The 25,796-nt window shown below is 40.2% G+C and overlaps 2 protein-coding genes across 4 annotated transcripts; one reads left to right on the top strand and one right to left on the bottom strand.

Moving 5' to 3' along the window:
- Window positions 1-11,126: 11,126 nt before the first annotated feature.
- On the top strand, window positions 11,127-18,919 carry NXT2 (nuclear transport factor 2 like export factor 2). 3 transcript variants are annotated; one of them, XM_056491627.1, is made up of 4 exons: window positions 11,127-11,221; window positions 13,266-13,352; window positions 14,340-14,484; window positions 15,362-18,919. In XM_056491627.1, the coding sequence occupies exons 1-4, from the start codon at window positions 11,207-11,209 to the stop codon at window positions 15,538-15,540; spliced, it is 426 nt and encodes a 141-aa protein (XP_056347602.1). In that variant the 5' UTR covers window positions 11,127-11,206; the 3' UTR covers window positions 15,541-18,919. The 3 variants fall into 3 exon arrangements, with proteins under 3 accessions (XP_056347602.1, XP_056347603.1, XP_056347601.1); XM_056491628.1 differs by lacking the exon at window positions 11,127-11,221 and adding an exon at window positions 11,308-11,535; XM_056491626.1 differs by lacking the exon at window positions 11,127-11,221 and having other exon boundaries at window positions 13,248-13,352.
- Window positions 18,920-18,956: 37 nt separating this feature from the next.
- KCNE5 (potassium voltage-gated channel subfamily E regulatory subunit 5) lies at window positions 18,957-23,670 on the bottom strand. The gene has a single exon (XM_056491629.1). It carries the CDS (start codon window positions 23,108-23,110, stop codon window positions 22,730-22,732), a length of 381 nt encoding a protein of 126 aa, XP_056347604.1. The 5' UTR covers window positions 23,111-23,670; the 3' UTR covers window positions 18,957-22,729.
- Between the last annotated feature and the right edge of the window lie 2,126 nt (window positions 23,671-25,796).

The raw sequence follows: 25,796 nt of genomic DNA, 5'->3' as shown, positions 1-25,796 counted from the left end.
AGCTAATCTAGTCCATGTCACACTTCTGAAAGTTTATTACCATTTCATACAAGCATGTCATTGTTGTAAAGAATCCTAACAAGCTATTTAAGAAAACATTCAAATTAACTTGAGAAAATCAACACATCTCTCTTACTAGAATCTTATCCTCTAAACCTTCCTTAAGATAAACCAATTTTTTAAAGCTGTGTTTTCATTATAGTTCAAATCTTCACTAGGATGTAAATGAAGGTACAATTCCTCATGCCTGTTTTAATATTTCTGACCTGAATATGTACAGTCTTGAAAATCAGACAGACTTGTAAAGCGACATTCAAGTTTTTCACAGGAGGCAGATGGTACCTACAGGCAGGTGGATGAATAGATGGGACACACTCTGATAGCACAGAAATGGAATTGAGGAAGCCCAATGCATTTTATACTTCACAGACCCTTTGCAATCTCCTGACCTTACTGTCTGAATTTTAAATGTGTTAGAATTTCTAGTTCAGAGTTTGTTTACAGCACTGGCTTCTTTTTCTTGATAGTTGTTCAAGGTTGTGAAGATCTGCCTTAAAATAAAAATTAGAGCAAGTCCCTTGTGCACATTTCTGTCTCCTTTTTCAAATGAGATCAGCCAGAGATCAAATGATACCGATACTTGGAGTTTTGGTTGGATATAGAACATTGCTGAATACACCAGGGCACCAGTGAGTGCTGCTCTGGGTGCACAATGGCCCCGTGATTCCTCCTGGCAAAGGACTGGCCCCGTAACCTGAGTGAAACTGCTGGGAAGAGATGCGTTCTTTGCAGAACTCTCTGTGAGAACAGAAATTGAAGTTTGTACTCAGTGTGCACAGACATCTTCACAGTTTAATGACAAAATTTCCTTGGCTCTCAGCAGCCTTCATTGTTTGAATCATCAAGTGCAAATAATAACGAAATTCTCTGTCTCTAATAATTATCAGGTGATTATATAGTCCAGAGACCACTTTAAATTATCATAATCTGTTCTTTTTTGGCAGTTGAATGTAGTAGTAAGGTGTGTTCCATCACTGTCATTGTACATTCTTGTCTTCCTGCTTGAAACTGAAAAAGAACTTGGACATGCTTATTCTGCTTCTGAAGTTAAGTGCCACATAACCTTATTCCAAATATCTGGTAGTAGAAAAAAAAAAATCACTTTTACAGTATTTTTCTATACTTTTGCTTTAGTGATATTTGTGAGACATGCAAAGGTACTGTCTGCATTTGAAGAGATTTTCAAACTTCAGTAGTACTAATATTCTTTTGTTTTCATGGCTAGGATGTTATACTCAGGCCTAATATACAAAAACGCCATAGATCTGTGTGGCCTTTTGGGTACCTAAAGAAAAAAAACTGATTTTACAGAACAGTCCCTCATAATGTCCTTGAAAATATCTAACATTTTCTGCAATCTGCTGAATTATAAAAAAGGAAAAATATTCTACAGTGTTGTCAGATCTAAAATAAATAAATATTCCTCTTCCTTCTCCTTTTGCTCTTCCTATCTCAAGAATGATTTGATTAACAAGCAGAAATCTTCACTAAAGACACAAACATCGTTCTCCTTCCAGAGGAATCTGTTTGATTGTTCACAGGTTCTCAAAATCATTTCATCAAAGACCCACCAGATTGCAACAGGCACCCCACTTGGACTCCATGAGGCTACTGGTTCTTTTGCTTTCCCATTTATAGAGCGCTGTGCTTGGAATGAAATTATTTATGTTACTGTTAATTACTAATTTTGCAGAGGGATGAAGTTGGTTTTGGGGAAGCCTGAGGACTTGGCTTAGATGGTGGTTGCCAGTAGCAAATGGAGTTTGCAAGAACAACTTTAGATAAAGTTTTTTTACAAGCTTTTAAACTCTTACCAGTGTCCCAAGACCAGCCTGAAAGGTTTTACAAGCTTTGAAAATATGAATGTTTTCAGGTCCCTGTCTAAGGTGAATAAAGGTGCTCTAAGTTTTGGTAGTTCTGGGACAAGTAATTTGGATGTCTGCAATCCAGGGCCGTGTTGTATCAGTGTTCTGCTGTGATCAGTACATTGAACACGAATGCCCAGAGAGCTGAGAGCCACACTTGTATCCGCGTCTGTGGCTACAGGGGGACAAACACATCTTCCTGGTTTTCTTTCCATACTCCTGGAAAGCAAAGTCCTTGCAGTGGTGCAAAGTAAATACATTGCGCCAAATGCTGTCCTTTAGACTTTCCTCTGACGCGGGGTGACCAGAACTGACCCCGGTGCTTGCCTCAGTCACAGTCTACTGGCTCGCTGGGCGAAGACCGCCCGTGACGTCATCAATAGCGCCTGAGCATGCGCGGGCCGTGCCGTCATCGCAGCGCGCCTGAAGCGGGTGCTGTGCGCGCGCCACCTGTGGGTGAGGAGGGGAACGGCCCTCGGAACCGCGCTGGGGCCGCGGGAGCGCGGGATGCTGTGGGGAGCGACTCAGGGACTAGCTCGTCCCAAGCCCCGCGGGGCTGGGACACCTCCCACTGCACCAAATTACTCCAAGCCCCGTCCAGCCTAGCTTTGAGCACTTCAGGGATGAGGCAGGCACAGCTTCTCTGGTCACCCTGTGCCAGGGCCTCAGCACCACCAGTTCCAACCTTCTAACCTAAACCTACCCTCTCTTAGTTTAAAGTCCTTACCCCTTGTCCTGTCACAACAGGCCCTGCTAAAAAGCCTGTCCCCAGCTTTCTTAAAAGCCCTCTTTAAGGACTCTTTACTGGAAGGCAGGAGAGGCTTTTTTTTTCTCCAGACTGAACAACCCCAACTCTCTCAGCCTCTCCTCACAGAAAATGTATCTTTCAATCCCTCTGTCTTTTCTATATTAAATGAATTTAAAGATCAATGTCAGTAAGTTCAGCAGAAAACTTATCCTTCTTCACTTGAATGATGGAGACATAGAGGTTAGCTGCTGTTTATCTTCGACTATGTTCATTTTCACCACAGTTTCTGCTTTAAAAAATCCTTGAGTTTAGTGATGTTTAATTAAATCTCATTTTTGGAGGAATAACATTTTGGGTGACTTATTATGATAAGTCCACATTGATCATTCAAAAAAAGATGACTTAAAAGTTTGACTTTATGGTATTCATTATTCTTCAGTTTAGGTCAAAAACAGAAGGAAATCTGTTATGAGGCATCAGCAAGCCCAGTATGCACACAGTTGACAGGAAAGCAGGTTGTTCCCAATGACCTGCTTGTGTAGCGTTTCATAAAACACACATTTCTAATAGTGCATGCTGTCAGTGAAAAGTTTTTTTGAAGAGAGTTTTCCTGTCTCTTGATTAGTTTTATGTTGTGGGCAGTTTAAGTTAACATGCTGAGTATGATCATTCATGCCAGTTTCTCCTGTGCCACAAACCGTGGCACTTGTAAAGAAGAAATTAGGTGGATAATTGTCTGGCAAGTTCTCTCTCCGCTAACTAGATTTCCCATCCAGGCACTTTACTGACTCTATTATTACTCACTGGAATACACTTTCAAACCAATTTTTTCAGGATGCAACTTGATCTACTGTTTTCATTACCTTCACTCCTGGTGCTATCCTATCTCCTACAGTTCATAAAACATCTGTTTGGATGGGTACAGTTCTGTTCTCTCAGCTCTTCAGAGGTATTGTATGTCATCAATTCCCACATTTTCTTCTTACACATATTTGTGTGATGATTTCATCAACCCTTAGCTTCAAAGCTTTTCTATTATCAAATATTTTTCAAGTCTACCTCTCCATTTCCGAGCACTTTCCTATCACATAATGTTGGTTCATTTCCTGTTGAGTATCTTCTTTATCACAGTCCTCTCAGTTGCTCATCCTGTACATGCTGCTTCATTCATCAAGTATTCATATTTCACTGCTTCATGCAAAACATTCCTTAATAACACTTCTAATAAACATGTTTGTTCTTTCCCCACAGCTATGACTCTCTAAGGTCACTTCCCAGCCCTGACTGTTGTAACATATTACACAATCTCTATGATCCGGAATTTCCCTCTTTCTTCTCCTCCATAGTTTATATAAAACGTACTTCTTGTCTCATGTTCTTAGCCTGATGATTAGGCTGGATTCTTCAGCTGTCTCTGCCACATAATTTGATCTACTAAACATTACTTTCCACCTTCCCTTACTTAGGCATCCATAGTACACAGTGAACCACCTTGAACTTGACCTTTTTGGAGATGCTACACGCCCTGTAATTCTGATTGGAGTTACCCAGAGCTGCAGGGGAATCCTGCACACTATGTAGGAAAAAAAATGCTCCAAACCTAAGGACAGAAACTTGTGACATTGACAGAAAATGTGACATTTTCAAGTATTTCAAATCCCAAAGAGAATCCCTGATGACAAATTCAACAAGCAATTGTTTTTGTCAGACAATATGGTAACTATTGAGCAAACAGCTGTTTCTCCAGGTGGAATATGTATGACAGCTGTTGGATCCAGGTGCATTGCTGTGGAATAAATCAACAGAGCATTGGCATGTTGGTTTATTCCTGCCTGTTTTGATGGTATTTAAGACAATGTCTTGGGTGTTCTTCTCTCAATACTTAAGAAACAATTTTAAATTTTTGCACAATTGTGTATTAATGTGTTGAAATGTAAATAATAAGAAAACTTATAGAATCTTGACAAGAATTTAGGGACACAGCCTGTTATAATTCTGTGAGCATGGTAACCTTGATTTCTTAAACCACCATTGCAGGAGATTCCCACATTTCCTGTACTTTGTTCTTTAGATATAGTGAAGTGGAACGGAATTAATTAGAGCATTTTACCTAAAGGTAGCTTGTCTGTATCCTAATTTTCCTGATTGGGACACTATGCCCAATGTCTGAAACAATGTCTGAATCTTTTAGAGACACTGTATACTTTCTGAGCACTGAACAAGGATTGACAGTAAATGCCACCTATATCCCTAAATAAGTTGGATGGATTTGGCTGAAGGTTTAAATTTGTAAGGTTCTGCAATCTTTTACCAGGACCCTGAGTCCTCATACCTGATCTGCTTTAGTGCCTAACAGGAAATAATATCTCTCATTATCCTTACAAAATAATCTTGAGATGTAAATCCAAAAATTGTCTAGAAAATCTCTCATATTTGTTCTTCTTTCTGAAAAGAGCCTTCATATGCTTAAACCTCTTCACTGGAGTAAAGCTACATGAAGAAATAGTATTTTTAAAGATGACAATCCCTTTTCTTGCTTTGATGTAAACTCTGAAGTAATGCCAAAAAACGATTTTTAAACGGTCATAGGCCTTGTTTTTTTTCTGAGTATTTACCTTATTTGTCTGTTTTTTGATAAAATCTAAAAGATCCTTGTAAATGACTCAAAGCTTGTGTTCCCCCACTACTTACTACTGTGGTTTTTAAATATATTCCTCATTGGCAAACTAGTGCAATCATGGGCATTAATATCAGATTTAGCGTTCTTTGGTGTATCAGTATTTACACTGCAGCAATGCAGAATTTGTTATTAATAACTGCAGTGAGAATGGCAGTTCATCCTACTGAGTATTTGGTAAATGCAGTACAAATGCCACAGGACCATTATAAACAATCCATTCCAAAGGCTGTAACTTGTCAAAGAAAATTAGATTTGGCTTGTTATAAATGACCCAAACCAACGCTGGGAGCATAGTAAGACTCAATGTCATCATTCTGTTCACCAGAAGATCCCTTTACAAAATGCCTCCAAGATCGCATCAGCCTCATTAATATTAATGAGCATGTCCTTCCGCGCCTTTCACTGGTGGAGCTCTCCTCGCATCTTGGTTGGTAGTGCTGTGCTACCCCGCCAGGCCTCCCAGCAACAAGTGTCCCGCACTCCCTGCCTCCTCCCACGAGGGGCAAGCACACGCCCTCCCCCGCATGCCCCAACAGGTCCGTCAGCCAGAGCTGCCCGGCAGCCAGCGCCCGTGGGGAGAATTGGAGGGAGAATAGAAAAGAGTTCAAAGCCACACTGGAACAAAAGTACAAATCAAAAGAAAGGCCACCCCCAACAGAACCTCTCCCCACCACACTCAACAACTCCTCCTCATTTGCATGAGCCAACCACCGTACCTTACTCATAACAGGCTGTTACACATGAGATTAGACACTCACCTAGCTTTGGGCCTTTGTAAATAAATAGAACCTGTGAAAACAGTAAAGGTAAAAAGGAAACTTGTGTCTGGGCTTGCTTTTCAGCCTTTCTTTTCACCATTGGGACCAAACATCACTATTTTAATAGCTATTTCTTAAAATGATTGGAGAGATGGCAACATTTACAATCATTATATTTTACTTTTGATCTAGCTGAGGGCTGAGAATATTCAGGAAAAAGAAGAGTAGGTGGTGATCTCTGTAAGAAATGTATGTGTGATTCGTGTTATGAGGCAATAGTAGAAATAAAATCATGTGAATGTTGTATGATGAGTGGAATAAGTGCTTGGGATGATTATAAAAATCAATTTTAAAAAAGTCAAATACGTCATGGAACAAAAGATAAGCTGTATAAATGCTTGCTTAAAGAAATGCTTGCTTAGGAGAAATGCTTGCTTAGGAGGACTTGTGATTCATTTGTGGTTATGCCTGCTTGCATAAAAATGAGGAACGTGTGGTTATATTTGCTTGCATAGAACAAAACCAAGCAAACTGTGAAATCTATATTAAGCAAATAACTATAGTTATATAAATAGCTGATAACTATGCATGTGGAAAGAAAAGGTCAGAAAAAGACACTGAGGAAGATAGTGAGCCTTCATGTAAAATACCACCAAAATAGGACAAACAGCCCCCTAGCAACAGCCAATGCCTGCACAGAAGGCAACCATCAATGTGGAATCAAGGAAACGAAAGAAGGCGAAGAATACTGGGAAAACGAAACAGACTGAATAAAAAGGTGGAACTAATGCTGAGCGGCGTGCGTCATTGGTGGAGCGGTGACTTCCCAGCGCACCCAGTGCTGTTTGCTTTCTGCTTTTTCTATTAATAAATAATCATTTGAGAGATCATAATTTCTTGTGAATTTATAACACCTCCATGCAAGTCTTCACTAGCAAAGATGGCAGACTCACTGTTTTGTCATTGCAGGCAACCTTTGGGGACATGTGGGAGTTCTGGAATCCCCATGGCTGTTGCACATCGACTCTGACTACTTCAAAGGAAGCACAGAATGAGGGTTGCCTTCAAATGTAAGGAATGCACATACAAAGATACATGTATGTAACATACTGGGATTATCTGTTTGGAAAACGTTCATCTTCTGCCCACAAATTGTAAAAAGTTAGTTATTAACGCTTATAGAGGGCAATGTTATTACAGCCACAGGCCAGAAATATGCCAATGATTCCATGGAACCAAATCAATCCACTGGAAGTTCTGGGACTTTCTTCAGTAAATTTGATTTGAAGTATGCTTATAGTATAAAGGAAAAGAGAGATGAGAATCAGCTCATATAGTACAGCTCCTCTTCATTCCCTGACAACCCTTCCCAAGTTAAAAGGCTTGTGAACAACAAACTTTTCTCATGGTAGGTAGAAAATAACAAGCCCTCTGATGCTAAAATTTATCCTTTGGGCTCTGAGCTGGATCTCCCATTGTTCTATCTCATTACGCATGTACAAGGTCAGAAGGTAAAGGGAGAGAAAAGTGGTTGGGAAAAGCAAACAGAAAAATTCCAAATAGTGAGATCTATTTCAATTGCTGTGCTCAGGGGAAGTCTAATGCACAGTTTGTTATTAGCTGGCCAAGGACCAACGGGGGAACTTGCACCTGTTTTGAGTTCTCTCAAAATGACAGTAATTATTTTTATTTTAGAAAAGAGACAAAATAGTTCAATAAAAGCAATGATATGTTGAAAATGTACCTGGGGAATATCCTGCCTAAGCTTTTTTAAGTTGCAATACATTTGGTATCTAAATTGCTTGAATTTTAACTTTGTCTGCACTAGTCTGTAATTTGAAATTACTCTGATGCCTATTGATTAGTTTGATCTGAAGCACATGCCTCTGTTACAAACTGTTGATTTGTGCATCACCTTTTAGCCAAGTAGGTTAATTGAATGATGCTTGGGTAATTATTTCAGATGCAATCTCTGTCTAATATTTGCCTACAAAGAACTGCTGGAATTATTTGACATTTCGCCATGATATTTCCTAAAACTAGAGCTTGGGGCTGTGGAACTGATGTGGTGGCTAAAGGTACATTTTGAAGAAACTTTGTTTATTCCCTATTTAGCCAAAACAAACCAAAGGCCAGATCTGGTTTCTACTAGAGTTAATGGGATTTTGCCAATTTTTAAAGTTGGCTATTGGATTACTGATATTTTAGGGAACATTGGGTACCACTGTAATAACACAGAGAGCAAGGACAGTCCAAAAGAAAGGTATGCTGCTTTCCCTGCTGCAGAGCTGCTGTGCCAGATGAACTGAGCAAAGAACTACATGTCAGATGCTCAGGCAAGGCTAGCTAGTTTGGTGTATTCAGACAGAGAAGTAAAACATCTGCAACCATATACTCAATAATCATACTGGATTCTCCTAAGTCCTCCATTTGTTAAGAAAAGCAAATGACAAAACTCTTTACTTCCAGCTGGAAGGAAATTGTCCTTCACTGAAAAATGATTCCTTAAAAAGTCATGGGTACATTTGGCCTGGAGAAATATTACTTAGCATTTGATTGATCTTAAGCACTCCCACAAACCAGTTAATTGTTGTAGGCTATCTCCCAGGGCCCAGCATTCCAGCTTTATTATAGAGTTTAATACAAACTTAGCTCAGAAAATGCTACAAGCTGACTTGAGCTAACAATTTCAGAGAGCACATAGACTACAGTTCCAGCTCTGCAGGCTTTTCTCATATGAATGAACTCTGCACAGAAGTTCTGTTAAATCTATAATGTGCAGTAGTTAGTGCTCCATCTGTAGCTGATCCATAATTATTCATTTAAAAAAAATTTAATGAAAATTTAAATTTGCCTTTTCTCAAAGGATGTCTCTTTTTTAAAAGGTGAAATATAATGGAGGGAAAAAACCCCAGAAGGTATGTTTACCTGGCCATATGTTTTACATACACATGATCAGATTTTCTCAATAGGTCAAGTAATGCATAATTACCTAATGAAATGAAGAGGATTGTAAAATTTCTTTAACAAGCAACTATGGTGACACTTTAAACTGACCTATTCTGAAAATTTATTTCCGCTTGGGACTGCTTTGAATGGAGTAAAATGGAGCAGTTATTCGTACTTGATCTCAGCATATCCCATTGGACACAATTACCACTACAATATATAGCAAGTCCTGTTTTTCTCTAAAAAATAAAGGAAGTATTTATCAGCATAAGAGTAATTGCATTCCTCCAGTTCTGGTATGGTAGAAATTTGAGGTGGAGCTGTCACAGTTGAGAGTCCCCATGGGACTGTTAGAAGAACAGATTCTGCCCAGGTCTACCTTTTATGCCGGGAACTGGCCAAAATAGGCTTTCTTAAGTCAACTGTAGTTTAGTAAATCCCAAATCCAGCTTTAGCACTAATTTTTTATCCAGCCTATAAGTCAAACATCTGAGACTTACTCCCCGTTCTCATTAAAATCAACAGATCAAATCTTTGAGTTCTCATTCAGTTCTTGCAAAACCCTCAAACAATGAGTCATGATCCAGTTTCACAAGAATCCCACTAATCAGAGTCTGTCTGGATTTGGCCAGTTGCTTCCCTTGTTTTAGGAGACAGATCATCAAACTTCTGTATATCTGGGAACATTACTGCACTCTCTGGTAATTTTATTAATAGTTGAGAGTCCTGACTTTCACAAGAACCTCTCACTATTCACAGAGATGTTCCATCCTAGAGAACAGCCTAGCCTCAAGACAGCCTTTGGAGATGCGGCTTTAGCAGATTGAAAGCTGAAGTGTTGTGTGAATGGCTGTTCTCGAGGGAATTCTTCAGGTAAAGATCACTGTTTACATCAGAGTTATGCTGAAGCTTTGCTGTCAGACTTTGGGAGCAGGGTTGCTGCATGTCCAGGAGCACCGTGTGGCCTATGCAGGCTGAGAAGCCTCACAAGAATAGTCAGCCTACCAGCTTAATTCAATCACTGACACAGGCCACATGTTACTGCTTTGGTCTCTATTCAGTAGAATGGCTACAGAAATTTGAAAGATTGGCCTTCTACTGCCCCCTGGACTTGCCCTTCAGTGTTGGTTACAATGCTACAGTGAGATTTTGAGGCTGCAGGGTTCAAGAGTGTTATGATTCCAGTGATGTAATGGATATTTTGAATCAATAAATTACGAAGTATTGTAGTTTGTTGGATTCTTTTAATAGACAATTTTCAATGGAAATCTTTTAATGTTAATTGCATAATCTTAGAGGAAAATAAATTATGACCCATTGAAAGTTACAAATCCATTAATCCGAGTCCAGAAGACTATTTGCAAAACTAAGAACTATTCATTTTATCAAGGATAATCAGGACCAAAGACCTAATTTTAGTCTGTAACTGAGGTCATTATAGAAATGTCATTTGCTGTGACACAGAGCAAGGTTCATTTGAAAAGTGGCCTGGGTAAGATGCAGCCTGTCTTCATTTTTGCATAGGTCTTAATACAAATGTGCATAATTGTCACAGGAGGGTTCTATGAGAAAATGTGAACTCTTCACCTTACTGGAGATTGAATTCTGTTTTCATTCCTTGCCCCGTATCAAATAATTGACAATAAAAATCTATGCAGTTTGTCAGTGATTCTGAAGTTATTCAGTGCTTTGTTATCAATTTTAATTGATTTTAATCGATGGCTGAAAACAGAAGAAAATATAGCCTAACCCAGATGGCTGAGTGCATTTCTGAAATCTTGATGCATCCTAACTTCAGTAACGATCTTGTTAAGGATTTTTGAGTAAATTTGACTGAAGTTCTAAAGCAGTCACTTCTAAGAATTACTCTACACAAACAGAGAAATATATGCTACTATTCTTTATTTAATTGTGATTAAAATTTTAATTCGTTTTCCCTTGTATCAGCTCTTTGGGGAGATTTCCAGCAGCATTGATTTGAAAGGTCGGTAATATTGATTCTGTAAGGAAAGCCCCGCCCGCAGCCGGACCTTGTTTGTAGGCAGAACGCTCCTCAGGGCACAGCGGCGGAACGCTTTCGACGAGGGACGCACGACCGGAAGCGGTGGACCAGTGCACTTCCGGCGCCCTCCCGCCTCGCTGCCCCATGGCCACGTCCGTGGTGAGTCCGGGCCTGTCCGGGAGCCACCAGGGACCGCGGCCGGAGGAAGGGGAGCGCGGGGTGTTCGCCTCGGGAGGGTGCTGCGTGTCAGAGGGCGGGCGTGGGAGCGCGGGGAGGCCGCCGGCAGTGTCCCCGCTGCTTGAGAGACGGAACGGGCAGGGCGGCAGCGCCTCAGCGCGGGATGCGGGCAGGGGTCACTCCCATTCTCCGGAGGGTCCTCGGAGCAGGGCGGAGGCCTGTGTTGCGGCTTCAGCGTCCTCGTACAGGAGCCTTAGAGCAGAGAAGAGCTCAGTGAGGCCGTCGGTAGCAGCCGTGTAGGTTGGGAAATTGGAGTTGCCGCCAGAGTCTTCGAGAAGTTGAATTTGGGGTTGGCGGGTTGTTTTTTTCAATTACGCCTTTTTTTTAAAAAAGCTTGGAACGAGGGTTTCTGAATGAAGTGTTTGGACATTGGAACCCGAAGGAACTGTGGCCGTCTCCATCCTCGGAGATGTCCAAACGTGTCAGGAGACAGGACAGAGGACACAGAGCTGTCAGATACAACATGGAAAGTGGATCAACCTTTGAAGTCAGCTCTGCTTTGAAAAGGGATTAGGACCAGATGACCTCCAGAAGTTTATTCCAGCCTAAATTGTTCACAGCGTTTAAAACTGTTTGGTGGTTATGGCTGTAAAAACTTGCCAAAACCAACAGAGATTTTTTCCTATTAGACTTCTGTTGCAGGTACCCCAACAACCAGTGTCCTGGTATTTCTCCAGTGTCTAAGCTCATGCTCATTCCATCTGTTGGGAACTGAATGAGAATGTTTGGTGCTGGCTGGGAAGGGTTGGTGTGCAGTCTGAGCTGGCTGATGGCTCACAGGCTCTCGCTGGCACAACAGGCAGAGCTGTAGTCACTGTTCCTAGGGGCAGGTCTGACGCTTCTGTCTCCAGAATTTCTCTGGCACTTTTTGGGATTGGCATTAGCTTGTGCCTTTGGGAATTGCTGGGGAGGGTAGGAAGATGAAGAGCCGTTTGTGTCTTTGCAGGGGGAAAGAACAGATAGTGCACAGAAACATGTTTGGCTTTTTTGAATAAACGGGGATTATTTGATAGGCCTTAGTTACTTTTCAGATTGAAGCTTTCTCTGATTATGAATATTTCTTGTTTTAATACTGGAAGAATTCCTGGTGGTTCTGGAATATACTCAGTAAAAGCAGCCAAGTAAATACAAGCAGTGAAATTGTTCAGCACTGATTGAGTTGCAGATACTGAGAGTATAATACTGAAATAGGACAATGATAAAGAATAGCATTTTAAATAATTGATGATAAGAGAAGCAAAGGCAGGTTTATGGATGTATGGACAGGAAATTCAGAATCTGCTTTCCAGGATGTCCCAGTTCAGGGTCTGTAAGAGATCAAGGGCCAAACAGATGAACAAACTGAGCAAATAACCCATTGAAATTACAGTGCAGCGGTGGGACAACAAAGGCTGTTACCTGGGGATTAATGCAAGTTGAGAGATGTAAGGAAAATGTAAGGTATGAGGAGAAGTGTTTGGTTTTGACCTGTGAGTATAGCACTGATTTATACTAGAAGGAATACATCCAGATGTTGATGTTCTCTTTTTTACTATATTTTGTATTTCTATATGTAAAGGTGTGTTAAGAAATGATACTTGGATAGTATTGTGATGGGGTTCTTGCTAATTCTCAGAAGCACATTAATAAATCTTGTTCCATATTTCAGAACAGCCATCACAGCAACAACCGTTTTCCTTGAATAATTGCATGGCCACACTACCTGCAACCATCTGTAGCCCATTTTCCAATGTAAATATTTGCAATTTAAATACAATAAATACATCAGCATTTAAAACTTATGCTGAAACTGTCACCTGCCTAACAACTTGTACTTCTGCAAGTAGAAAAGAATAAATTTCAACACTATTTGATGGTCATCTTTTCGTGGGGGTGGAAAAGACCAGTAAAAGTGACTTGCAGGAGAAATTGAGTCAATGACTGGTTTGCATAGCTAAAGAAATTTGATATGATTTCTTCCCTCCAGGATTTCAAAACCTATGTGGATCAAGCTTGTAGAGCTGCAGATGAGTTTGTCAACATATACTATGAGACAATGGACAAAAGAAGAAGGGTATGTAGCTGTTTTGACAATAGTAAAAACTGTCTTGGCACTTTTTGTTGGCATTTCTAACTGTCATTACACAGAAAGCACCTGAACATTGGTTACCATGTGCTTGTACTGGCCATGGTAGAACAGGGCAGCTGTTCTCAGGCTGCCTTGCAGATGATTTTGTGCTCCTGTGCAGCCGTGTTATAAAAGGGGCTGTTCAGAAAGTACCTTAGACTTCTCATAACCCTCATTCAGTTGGTGTGCAGCTGTATCGTACAGGGAAGCAGAACTTGCTTTATTTTCCCTTGAGGTCAGGATTTAACTTCTTTTTTCCCAAACTTCTTTCAATAGCAGTTACCACTTTTGGTTCTGGGATTCTTCAGAGTGTCTTGGAGACTAGTCTTTGGAATGTTAAATGTACTGTAGTTGCAATTTGTTATGTGAAAGTACCAGCAGTCCCACCTTACTTCACAGTCACTTTGCACATGAGTAGATTGGACAGGGATGTGTTAACACCTTAAAGGAGAGTTGGGCAGTTACTCAGCTGTGACAGCTTATTAAGCGTTTGGGAGATTCTGGTATGCTGCTGTCCATTTCAAGTTTCACTTTTTCCTGGTCTTGTTCACTTATTTAACCTGAAATTATAATTTCCTAATCTAAACTGTGTTGTATGCACGCTCTCAGAAGGAAAAAAAAGAAAATCAGTGATAAACTTACTGTGGAAAAGTAGCACTGGCCTTTTGTTAGCAACCACTTTAGTTCTGTCATTACATTTGTTAAAGGGATATTATCAGTATTTGAGACTTGAGTCACTGTGCCACTCGTAAAGGAAAATGTGTTTGTTAGTTTTAATTCTTGGTCAGGAGCACTGGTTTTAAAAGGAGCTACTATTTCAGGAGGGCATTTTATATGTCAAAGTAACAGAAGAAATCAGTAATTCACAGTGTAAGTTTTGTTCATTGTATGTTTACATATTTTTCCTAAATGTGTATTTTCATAATCACTCAGGCTTTAACCAGACTGTATCTGGACAAAGCAACATTAGTTTGGAATGGAAATGCAGTGTCTGGGCAAGAAGAACTAAATAAGTTTTTTGAAATGTTGCCATCAAGTGAATTCCAGGTTAATGTGTTGGACTGCCAGCCTGTTCACGGTAAGGTTGTATTATAATTTATTTAGTTATTTTTCATTTTTTTGTAACTATTGAATGTGAGCAATTATAATAATGCTTTTAGAGAAAATACTGAGGTTGAAATATCAAGTTGTGCTTAAATAAATCACAAATCAAGAGATGCAGCAACTATACACTTTTTTTTTCATGTGTGGGAAAATATTTTAAGGGTTTTTTTTTTTTTGTTGAGATCGTATTCAGACATTATCTATTTTCATGTATGAAAAAAGTCTGGCTTATCAGGTTATGTTGTGCTTGGGAGGGACCCCTATGGTGGCCTCTTGTACTGACCTGCAGTATAATGTGGAACAAATCATTATTAACCTGTATGTACTTTGATTTGTTTACATCTAGAATAGGTGTTAAGTTCTTTACATTTCTGATTCACAACTCCTAAAGACAGGCTTACATAATTGAGAAGTTAATAAATTGCTTCTAATGAATGTTTTGGGAATAAAAGTAAGGGAAAAGCCTGTGGTCAAACACACTTTGCTCTGCTGCGAAAGATAAAATTTCTAATAACTGGAGGGAAAAGTATATGCAAGTTGCTAAATATCTATGTGTGTGTATATCTCAAGTAATGAGAGCTTATTCTAAGCACAAACAGAGGTATTTGTCAGTGCTCTAAAATGGAACAGGAGATGAAATGGCAAAGCCATTGCCAAGTCGTGTTGGTGAGCCCACCATTGTCTGTGTAGAAACTCTGCACCAGAGCTGCACTTCCTTGCCTGTACCCAGCTGTTGGCCTGGCGTAGTGTAACTAGAGTTGAAACTAAGCTTCTGTGTACATTTCCTGCCTCTTTATCTGCTAGTCTTTGTTTGAGTTGTTTTCTTCATCATTTCATACCTTCTTGTGAAGAGCAAGCTACTCAAGGCCAGACAACTGTCCTCGTGGTGACAAGTGGGACTGTCAAATTTGATGGGGATAAGCAGCGCTACTTCAATCAGAACTTCCTGCTGACAGCACAGGCCACCCCCACCAACACCGTATGGAAGATCGCCGGGGACTGCTTCCGCTTCCAGGACTGGGCCAGTTAGCAGGGCCTGGCAATGGGGAGTGACCTCTCATTCTGCACCACCAAGTCCACGGTGCAGGCAGCTGTTCCCACGTAGGGAATGCACACACTCTTTGTGTTGAATCTCATGGTATGGACGGTCTACAAATGTTTCGGGGTTGATTCCAGTGACCACAGCTTTAGTAATAAAATGTGAGAGGTTGCTCATGTTAGTTGAATTTAGTAAAGTGCTAAAGGCAATGAGCTGTATTTGAATCATTCGTAAAATGCCTTACATGCAGCTATGCTGCCACTGCTGAGTGCTCAAACTGTTCTTTTTGAACACAAAATCCTATTCATGTACAATTCTGACCAAACATAATTTTTTTCAACTTGAAAAGATCTGTTTTTACAGTAGCATCTTCTCTCTTTTGAAGAATATGCTTGTGGCATGAAGATGTAATTTTGAAAGCTCCCTATTCCCGGTTGTAAGAGGCTGGGAAGGATTGCTATAGTGTCTACTGTTAGTGAAAGGAGCAAATACAGCTCCTAAGTTTGCAATCTCTCAATCCATTAGAAAGGTAATGTTTACCTTCTCTGATGCCAAAGGACTGTATATGTGTGGGTTTCCTCTAGGCCTGAGCTTCCCAGACCTTGGTTGTTAATTCCATGGATTCATATGTAGGGCATGGTGAATGATTCAGAGCTCCTGTGCCAATAACTCTACACGTGCATGTGAAGGACTTCAAAACTGTTTATTTTTCTTTTGAAGTCTTACCATGGCCTAGAAATAGGTCGCATACACGAATTGAAATTTCAGTTTTCTGTTGGCTTTAGTTCTGCATTCTGTTGCTATGAGGTTTGGATTGTTTTTCCCATATTAAATCTGCAAGTTGTGAATCCTTTCTGTCTTTTCAGGAAACATTGTAGTTAAAAAATGGCACTGAAAGTGTGCATTACTGTGAAGCCTTCAATTTTTTCTCATCAGTACTGTTACTTAGAACAGGTGCTTACATTATTTTCAATTGACAACAGTAGCTCTGCACCGCTAACAGTATTTTTCTCTCATGCAGATTTTTACTGTACTTTTTATGTTCTTTTTAAACATTGCCTTTAATTATTGATTCTGGGGTTTTGTGTATCTTGCTTTAAATTTGTAGTTTAAAACTTACAGCTGCTTTGAAACACTTTTTTCAAGACTGTAAGTTAAGAGTCCACCTTAATTTTGGAACTTAAAAACAAATCTGGGTATCAGCAGCTTTGTTTCAAACTGGTACATTTCTGTTTTAAGCTGAGTAAAACAAAAAAAAGCAAACCCAAAGTGTAGCTGTATAGCTGTAGCTGTATCCCTGAGCATACATTTGCTTGTAACTGAAAACATAAGAGGGGAGCTTGTAAGTTTTGTCATAACCCGTGTTTCAATGACAACAGCAGTCTGAAAGCAGCTACAACTGCAGCTCACTTGTTCAGTGACCTAAATGGGGAAAACTGTGAAAATGAGCAATATCTCACTTGCATAAAATATCTTAAGGCATCTGTAGTTTGTGATGTCATCCTACAAACAATGGGATGTTTAGCTGAAATGAGTGGCTTTATTTCGTTTTCGGACTCTCACATCTTTTCACCTGTCTCTGTTCAGAGGCTGTTTATGGTCAAAATTATTGTGTGTACCTATTTTTCAGGCTGAAGAATTTGAATTCCTGCAGAACAGTGCAAGAAAAGAATTTTTGAAAACTGTAAATATTGTAAATACATTGTTATTTCTGTATGTAGTGAAGAAAGGATCATTCTATTTAATTACTGTTTGTTCTTAAGAGAATATGTGATGTTCATATATTTGTATTTCCTCTACATGATTGAGAAGAAAACATAATTTAAGCATGTCTGTAACTGGTACAGCATTGTTGAGCTGTGACACTGGTGTTGTGTATTCTATTAGCTGTTGATTGTGTAAATGGTGTTACAGATCTGCTTTGCATACACAAAACAGGTTTTGCCTTTTAAAATGCAGCAATGGGTGCAGCTGTGGCATTGGCTTGTTGGACTTTGAAGGCGGTCACCAGAAAACACACTTCTATCAGTACCTGATAAGTTTGTGCTGTGAATAAATACTTATTGGATATTTTTATCCAAGTTTGAATTTGTATAATAATTTTAAGCTTTTTCTAGGCAGACTTGGAGAGTCAAAATATATGAGGCAATGTTTCAGTTAATCAGATGTTATCCTCAATTATTTTCATGCTATTTAAATGCAAGCTGCTTTTAAATCTGACTTTTGCAATTAATATTAAAAAAAAAAACCTGACCAAACAGAAAACCTTACCACTACCTGGAATATGACTGAGGAAAATAGCTAACTGGCCTAGCTGGACAAACCCAGTTAAAACTCTAAGATCTGTAGATGGCGTAGGACTTAGTGTGCATACCCAGAGGTTTTGTAGGGAAATTTATTGGAACTTGATTGCTTTAGGCTAGGGAGAGGTGCCAGTTACTCCTGCCTGTTTCCATCCTCTTCAATGAGTATTACTTGGGGTGTTTCAGTACTACCATAATTAGCTCTTGCTCTTAATAACTGAAAATGCTGGTTTGCAAAATATTTCTTTTTATTTTACTAAGTGAGAATGTAGCTATTGGAGTCAAGTGGTGGTTTTACAATGGAGTAACTAATGGCAGAAACAAAAAATCTCTGTTACTAGCTCTGTGCTTCTTGTTAATATTCTGTGCTGAAATTAGCAGAAAACCCAAAAATGCTTTAATTTTGTTTTATACAAACCCTTACAGCTGGTTTAGTGTGACCATTGCTGACTCTACAGCAATATCCTAAATCTACAATGGCCATCTATGTTTGTGCTTCAAACACTGGAGTTAATGCTTCCATTTTTTTGTTCAAGACCAAATTACTCCTGTGCAACCAGTCAGTGAAACAAAGCCAGCTGAAGAGCTAAGCACTTCCACGTATGAAATTGTAGCAACTAAAGACTTGAGAGATCTACTCTTTTGTATATGTTCTCTGTATTGTCTATAGCAGTCATTGCTTTCTGTTGCTGTGTTCTTTTAGCACACTACAGTTAAATTGATTTAAAATGCCTATGTTGGAGAAAAGGGATTTGTTCTGATGGTATGAATGGTTTGTTCTGATATGCCTGTGCTTCCTTCACCTGTCTAGAGAAAAGCACATTATAAAGAAATGCTATTTTATCAGTAAAGTAACTTTCCACACTTGACTATATTTTGTAAGTTTTTAAAATTAAGACCTCTTGTAAGAATAATTTTGAAAAACTAAAGAACCAAACAAAAAAACAAGGGGAAAAAAACACCACCAAAAAAACCCCAAACCTACCAGTTACTCTACCTTTTTTATTATTATTACTATTAGAAATTTTCATAGCTTGTTCTTATGATATTAAAAGTGCAAGAAATAATTTGTGGCTTCCTTATCTTTACTACTTGTGTTGTAGGTCTGAGTTCTTAGTGGTGCAAGGGGCACTGCAGAACAGGCTGGCAGCTCTCTGTCAGGGTAAAATGTGAAGAACCCTACAACAAATGTCTTTCCAAAAGCACTCTCAAGCAGTAAGTGTTGAGCTGCCCAAAGTAACTATTTCAAATTAACATATCCCTTTAAAATTTACTAAAGTTTAGACTGTTTTCCAACACATACCTGGATGAAGTCAATCAAAATTTGAGCCAGATTCTTGGGTTGTAAATATTGTGCTTCTGCTGTTTCTCTATGAAGAAATGAAACACTGAAATGAGAAATGCTTTTTGTGATAATTCCAGTGATTTATTCACTATTTTGCTGTTTAGAACCTTGAATTACTGATGTACACTTGCTCGGTGTAGACACCAGCTTTTAAATGCTAGCACTGCAAAGATGAAGATGTTTATGCAAGGTCAACAGTTGCATGGAAACAGATACTGTTCTAGAAATGTGTTCTGAAAACCATGCCAAAATATATTGGAAAGTTTTTGCTGTGTTTAAGGGTGTAGATTTCAGTAAGGCTTAGCAGACAGTTGCTCTTGGTAAGGATCCTGAGCAAGGCTCTGACAGCTGATGCAGTGTGAAGATTTATGAGTGCTGGGAAAAATAAATCAGCCCAAACCAGATGTTTTTGCAGGTATGTTGAAAGTGGATCCAGAAATTGCTCCTTTTGCAGAATTGCCACTGGGCTAAAGAAAAGAATATTAAATTCTTCTAGAAAAGTGAGCTTCTCTTTTTTGTTCCTAACTGCAGAAAGTAGGACATGGAGAGCTGGGCTTACTCCTTTAGAAGACTGGGTTTAATAATATGAATAAATCTGTCTTCTTATACTTTGTGATGGAATGGACTACAGACACTTAATGGCCATTTTGCCCTGCATCAGTAATACATGTGCCTTAGAATATACTGTTGATGGCAAAATTGTGTTGAATTGCAGTGGCTGATTTTTGTCTTCTTGCAGCCTGTTTTAGTTCCCAAACCCCTCTGGGTTTGCATCTTTGTGGTTTTTCAAGATTTCCAACCACTACACAATGTATTGAACTTACTAAAACAGAAAGAAATTAATGCTTCTACTGGACTTAATACTTATATGTCAAGGTCTGTATGACACAATATGAATTATTCTTGAGTGTTTCAAGTACTTTGGTGTGTCTTAATGCACAATGATGTCATCTTCTTTAAACAGCTGGTTGCACTGTAACTATAAGAACAGATGGACTGATGTAAATCAGAAATTACTGCAGTTCACTGAGACCTTGTGATCAGGCGTTGAAAGGCACTGATAGAACAGGAGATAATTAGATGTTTAGTTTTGTGGCAGGAGCTCTTGTGCTTTATTTGTGAACTGTGTAATGCAGGGCAAACTTTTTCACATGGGCAGCCCTTGTTTTTAGTTAGGCTCTAAATACAGTGTGTTGCACATACTTTGCAATTTGAGTAAGTAAGAGAAATGAATTATAAAGATAGTGGAAAATCTGGTGAAGAAATCAGTGGTTCTTGGAGGAACTGTCACAACCTTCCTTCAGGTTTGTTCATGGGATGAAGCAGTGGAAAGCAGTTAGTAACTAGCTGATATTAAATAAAATGTGTTAAGCACATGTGTTGCTGTATGAAAGGTTACGGAGCAGCAAGAGAAAACAGCAACAAGGCACTCTCTTTCTTGGTGTAAGAAAGATCAATTTATTGAAGGAAGCCATGGCTTTAAATAAGATAGTTCATGAAAAACAGAATACAAACAGTTCATTGGGCAGAGAAAGAGACACCTCCCTGGCTTTCCCATGGATCTAGCAGGTGTTTATCTCTGTTATGATTCTTTCTCTTATGTTTACAGTAAAGAAAAGTCTCTAGCCTGGGAAAAATCCTGGCTGGAGCTGAGAAAGTCTCAGAACCTGAGAAAAAGGCCTGGCTGAAATGTGCCTAGGCCTTCAGCAGCGTCCACACGCATTTTAGCAATAGCTGACTAGAACTTTTACTGTGTTCTCTTCGATAGAGGATTTTAAGAATAGTATCAGTTTGTTGGTTTCTCTGACATTCTTTTCGCACATGATACTCACTGCTACATTTTTTTTGCTGAGCTACATTTCACATGTCTGCTGTATGTCTACAATGCTGGCAGTAGTATTATGGCATATACTCCCATTGAAATTGTTTCTGGAACTTGAATTTTTTTCTCTGCCCCATACTTTTTAATTATTAGAAAGTCTGGGTGTTCATGAGATGCAGTTTGATATTTAAGGATACTTTTTAATTTGGTCTGTGAATATTGGCAGTGTTTTTCTGCAGTGACATCATTGACTTGGGAACTGTCAGTCCTCTCCAGGATTTTAATTCATCACTTCAGGTGTTAAGTATATAATGATTCCTCACAAAGTTAGAGACAGCAAGATGCAGTTGTTGCCAAATACAAGACAACTGTTTTTTTGTTGGAAAAAAATATTCATGAGTGTTAGGAAATTTAAGTGTATAACAAAAATCTTCCCTCCTTTGAAGTTAATGTCAAAGTTTCTTTTCCCAGCAGTGTGGTGTGGATAAAATCCAAGTGGTAATTTGAACTGCGTACTGCAGAAATCCTAGTGACAGTATTTGTTCCTTGGAATTGTTCATTAATCTTTATCTGAAAAAGCCTCACTCCAAACCCAAACCAAGAAAGCACAGACTACTGACATAACTAAAAATGAACATCTAAAACAACCTCTGCCAGCCACACTTTTTCTGTAGAAAGCATATGCTATATGTTGGTTTAATCACAAGGTTTAATTTCTACAAAGGTACCCTTGGAATCACACATCTCTGCATGTAAGGATATTTTTGATGGCTTGAGAAGTCTCTGTGCATCATCAAAGCCACAGTACTGGTGCTTTTTTCTAAGCTCTTTTTGTTTTAAGAAATGCTTCCATGTAAGTCAAACCCATCTTACTTTAACAGAAGGAGATCTGAGCCTTCCAGCCCATGACATAGCTGTCAATCCTCCAAAGTGACAGAAGGAAGCATCCTACAGCAATAATGGACCTGCTTTTAATGTCATGAAATGCTGCCCCCACCAACAGCATTGATGTCAGATAAGGTGTAATACAAACAGATTTTAAAGAAAAAGATGTTAAACTAAGATCTAAAGAGGATTGATGAGAGAGGTCTCTGTGCATAAGTAATCATAGAATGGATCTGTTTGGAAAGGACCTCAAAGTTCATCTAGTTGCAAACCCCTGCCAGGGGCCAGGTTGTCCAGGACCCTATCCTTAAACATTTCCAGGGATGGGGCATTCAAAATGTCTCAGGGCAACCTGTTCTGTTGCTTCACCATGCTCACATTAAAGAATTTCTTTCCAACAGCTAAACTTAATTTCTCAGCTTTCAGTTTAAAACCGTTCCCCTTTGACCTATCACCTGCCCGTATAAAAATGTACTCTCCCTCCTTTTTATAAACCCCCTCTAAATACTGAAAGGCCGCAGTATGTAATGCAGGTATTTATTGTCCAAGAACAGTACAAACGGATTCAAAGAGCTGAAGAACAACTATTGCCGCATGACAAGACTTGGGCACTGTACAAGGCACTGTACAAGATCAGAACAATTTCTCATCCACCGCAGTCGCTCGCTGTCTGCAGTCCCCAGGTGGGAGGGCAGCAGAAGCACTGCCGTCGCAGGAGGGACCCTTCATGTTGCCGAGCTCTGGCCGCCGGTCCCGCTGCTCTCACGGGCGCTGCCCCTCGGAGGGATGGCCCTCCTCCGCCTGCTGTGCCGGGCCGACGGGGCCCTAGTCCCGCTCGATGTACGGGTAGTAGGGGTCGTGCTTGGACTCCAGCTTCCGCGAGCGGGTGTACGCCAGGGTGAGCGCCCCGCCCAGGCAGCTGTAGTAGATCATGCTGAGCAGGATGTAGAGCGAGCCGTCCGCGCCGGGACCGGGGCCCGGCGGGGCTGTTCTGCTGTTGCCGGCGCGGCGCAGCTCCTGCAGCACCGCCCCGAGCAGCGCCGGTAGGCGCTGCGCCTTGCTGCAGTTCATGGTGGCACCGGCACCGCGGAGCGGAGCCACCCGGGCGCAGCGCTGACAGCGCAGAGGCCGGCGGGACTCCCGCTGCCAGGGCCGGACAGAGCGGAGGGGAGCTTCTATGTCACTCAGAGCGGTGCAAAATGACATCGCTTGTCAGGCTCCCGGAATTAGAGATGCAAGATATTTCATGCTTGGGAAAATGCAGATCTGCCAAGGCAGAAAGAAGCTGGTTCTTGTCACAGAATCACAGAATGGTTTGGGTTGGAAGAGACCTTAAAGCTCATCTCCTTCCAGTCCCTTGCCATTGTCAGGGACACCTTCCACCAAACAAGATTGCTCCAAGCTCCATCCAACCTGACTTTGAGCACTTCAGGGACGGGGCATTCACAGCTCCCCTGGCCAGCCTGTGCCAGGGCCTCACCACCCTTACAGTAATAAATTTCTTCCTGATATTTAATCCAAGTCTCCCCTGCAGGAGAACATCATCCAGCACCCAGCTGACAAAACGAGAGCAGTCAATAGCAAAGACCGTGAGCATATTCTCAGAGCTGTGAGGGGCACATAGCAGAGAAAAAGCAAGGAAGTTTGGAAGGAACAGTGGTGGTGGGGTGTTGGAGCTTGTGAAGCAACAGCTATGGTGGTCTGGTACCCAGAAGCAGACTTAATTGGGGTCACCAAAACAATTGGTAATCTGCTACAGAGGGTATTTTCCTGGAAACAACTGAATTTTACCAGGTGATTTCTGGGTGGTCCCCAGTCTGGCTGGGCTGGAGAGGGTCCTGAGGCAACAGACACGTGAGTTTTCTCCATATTATTTTTCCCCCTTGCAAAGGTCTTTGCCCATAGTTAAGGGTTTTTTGAAATCCTATAAATGCTCCGAGGGTCTCAAATTTTTCCCTACTCCTAAGTTATCTGGTAATGCTAATTTTAATTGTTGTTATTCATAGAGGTAAGTGTGGCAGTTGCACGTGTTGAGATTCACAATCTTGTCAGCATTTAGAGTAGTTTTTATCTTGTGCAGCTTCTTTGCTCCTTTCCAGGAGGTGGCTGGGGCAGATCATTGTGGTCTATTTCATCTTCCTCTCATTGTTTTTTGGGGGAAAAAATGTGTTTAAACAGCAGACCAGAAAGAGTATCCATCTGAAAAGGCAAAATGCTATAGTATTTACTTGGGCTTTCTATGTAAACAGCATTAGGCAAGTGTGCAATACTGAGATAAGTATTGAAAGAATAGTGGTTGATTTTCCATAATGCTTCTCTTTTAAAGTTGTTTCAGAAGCAACACTAATAAATGTGATGTTCTTTTTTTTTTTTTTTTTTCATTTTTTTTTTTCCTATAAGAGCTTCAATCAATCATTTATTGTTTCTCTATCAGCAAAATACAATGGAGACCCCTGCTGGTTTCAGGATAGTTACTGTATGCCCCACAACCACAGCACACTGGAATTTACACTCTCTAGGACACAAGTGAGAGGTTGCTGACTAGTCAGGAAGACATGGGGGGTTTGGGCATAGTAAGTGGTGGTTTTCATTTATGAGTCCTACAATTCACGTCTCTTAAATGAAGTTTTTGACTTGGATACATGGCATACATCTTGCATTTTCATTGTCTGCAGGTGACCAATTGAAAGTGTACTGGTGGCTGGACATGGAAATAAAATAGAAAGTACAACAGACCATAGTTTTCACAACAGTTAGAAGGGCTGCATATCAATTTAGAATCTCAAGAGAGCTAAACCCCAAAGTCTGATGGATATCACACAGGGCTAGATTTTCGTTTGCTTTCCTAGTGTATGTTTTTTTATTGGCATGAATAATTTTCTTGGCATCTTTCCTCTGAAAGTAAGGAATCCGCTTGCCAGTAAATGAGCTGCACGTAGGTTAAAACTGAGTGACTTGTTAGAAATTCAGCTTGGGTTGAGGTGTAGTGTTTGTTTGTGGAGCTCCTGAAGAAGTCACTGTCATCACCTTTGCATTTCCCCTCCTCACAGCAATATAGTTCCTGCGCTACTGCAAGTGTTCAGAGCTGAGATCCAGATTTTAAAAATAACATGGAAAAAAAAAAAGTGAGAGTTGTCCCATTACATAAGAAGCAGGCATGTTCTGGGATGAAGATAAAGGCTTTGGGAAGTAATTTTCCTGAGCTGTGTAGAGGGGTGAGGCAGGTGTTTTGTTTTGAACATGGGGGCAGAGGGACCCTCACTTAATGACCATGATTAAATGCCATAGGAATGAGCTCACTGGGGGAGAGTGGGTTTGCTTCGACTCAAAAGGCAGAAAGTAAAGTAGGGCAGGCAACTATAGAGAACAGTGATCCATTCTTCATGTTCACTCCCTGGGGGAGCACAACAAGTAACAGGCTGATTTATATCTGGTAGGAAGAGTTTAGGTTCATTGTTTAAAACAATTAAAAATCCTAGAAACAGCTCCCAGGGCTGGAACAGCATGTGGACTGAGGTTATAATTTCAATTGACCTGTTAGAAGTAGTCCAGAACTGTTTCAAATTGAAGTCTTCTGTGTTTTATAAAAGTAAAACTTATATGACACCTTCTTCTTTTAGCATTTAAATTGATAGTTGATAGGTCAAGTCCTGGAGTGATGGGCATTTCTGCTCAGGTTCTGGATGCTTAGAAATAAGAGAGATAACATAGAGGTGGTGGGCAAACTTCTGTATCTGGAGAAATGTGTGGGAAAATGAAGAAAGCAGGTGTGACAAACAAGTAGTGACCTCTGACATCTCCAGTAGTGTTCATCATTAACCAGGTTACTGATGTTTCAAAATGGGAGAACAAGTGTTTTTTGTTTCATTTTTTGTTTGTTTTGGTGCTTTAG

The sequence above is a fragment of the Oenanthe melanoleuca genome, chromosome 4A, assembly GCF_029582105.1.
Source record: "Oenanthe melanoleuca isolate GR-GAL-2019-014 chromosome 4A, OMel1.0, whole genome shotgun sequence".
In the NCBI taxonomy this organism is placed as follows: Eukaryota; Metazoa; Chordata; class Aves; order Passeriformes; family Muscicapidae; genus Oenanthe; species Oenanthe melanoleuca.
Note: the sequence above shows the minus strand (reverse complement) of the source record. Positions and strands in the feature narration are given on the sequence as shown.

What these genes read in the sequence shown, in the direction of transcription:
- KCNE5 (XM_056491629.1), bottom strand. Translation starts at nt 23,110, where the DNA reads ATGTCATTTTGCACCGCTCTGAGTGACATAGAAGCTCCCCTCCGCTCT.
- NXT2 (XM_056491626.1), top strand. Translation starts at nt 13,248, where the DNA reads ATGATTTCTTCCCTCCAGGATTTCAAAACCTATGTGGATCAAGCTTGT. An exon ending in CAATGGACAAAAGAAGAAGG is followed by an intron (nt 13,353 to 14,339) that starts GTATGTAGCTGT and finishes ATAATCACTCAG; the next exon opens with GCTTTAACCAGACTGTATCT. An exon ending in GGACTGCCAGCCTGTTCACG is followed by an intron (nt 14,485 to 15,361) that starts GTAAGGTTGTAT and finishes CTTCTTGTGAAG; the next exon opens with AGCAAGCTACTCAAGGCCAG.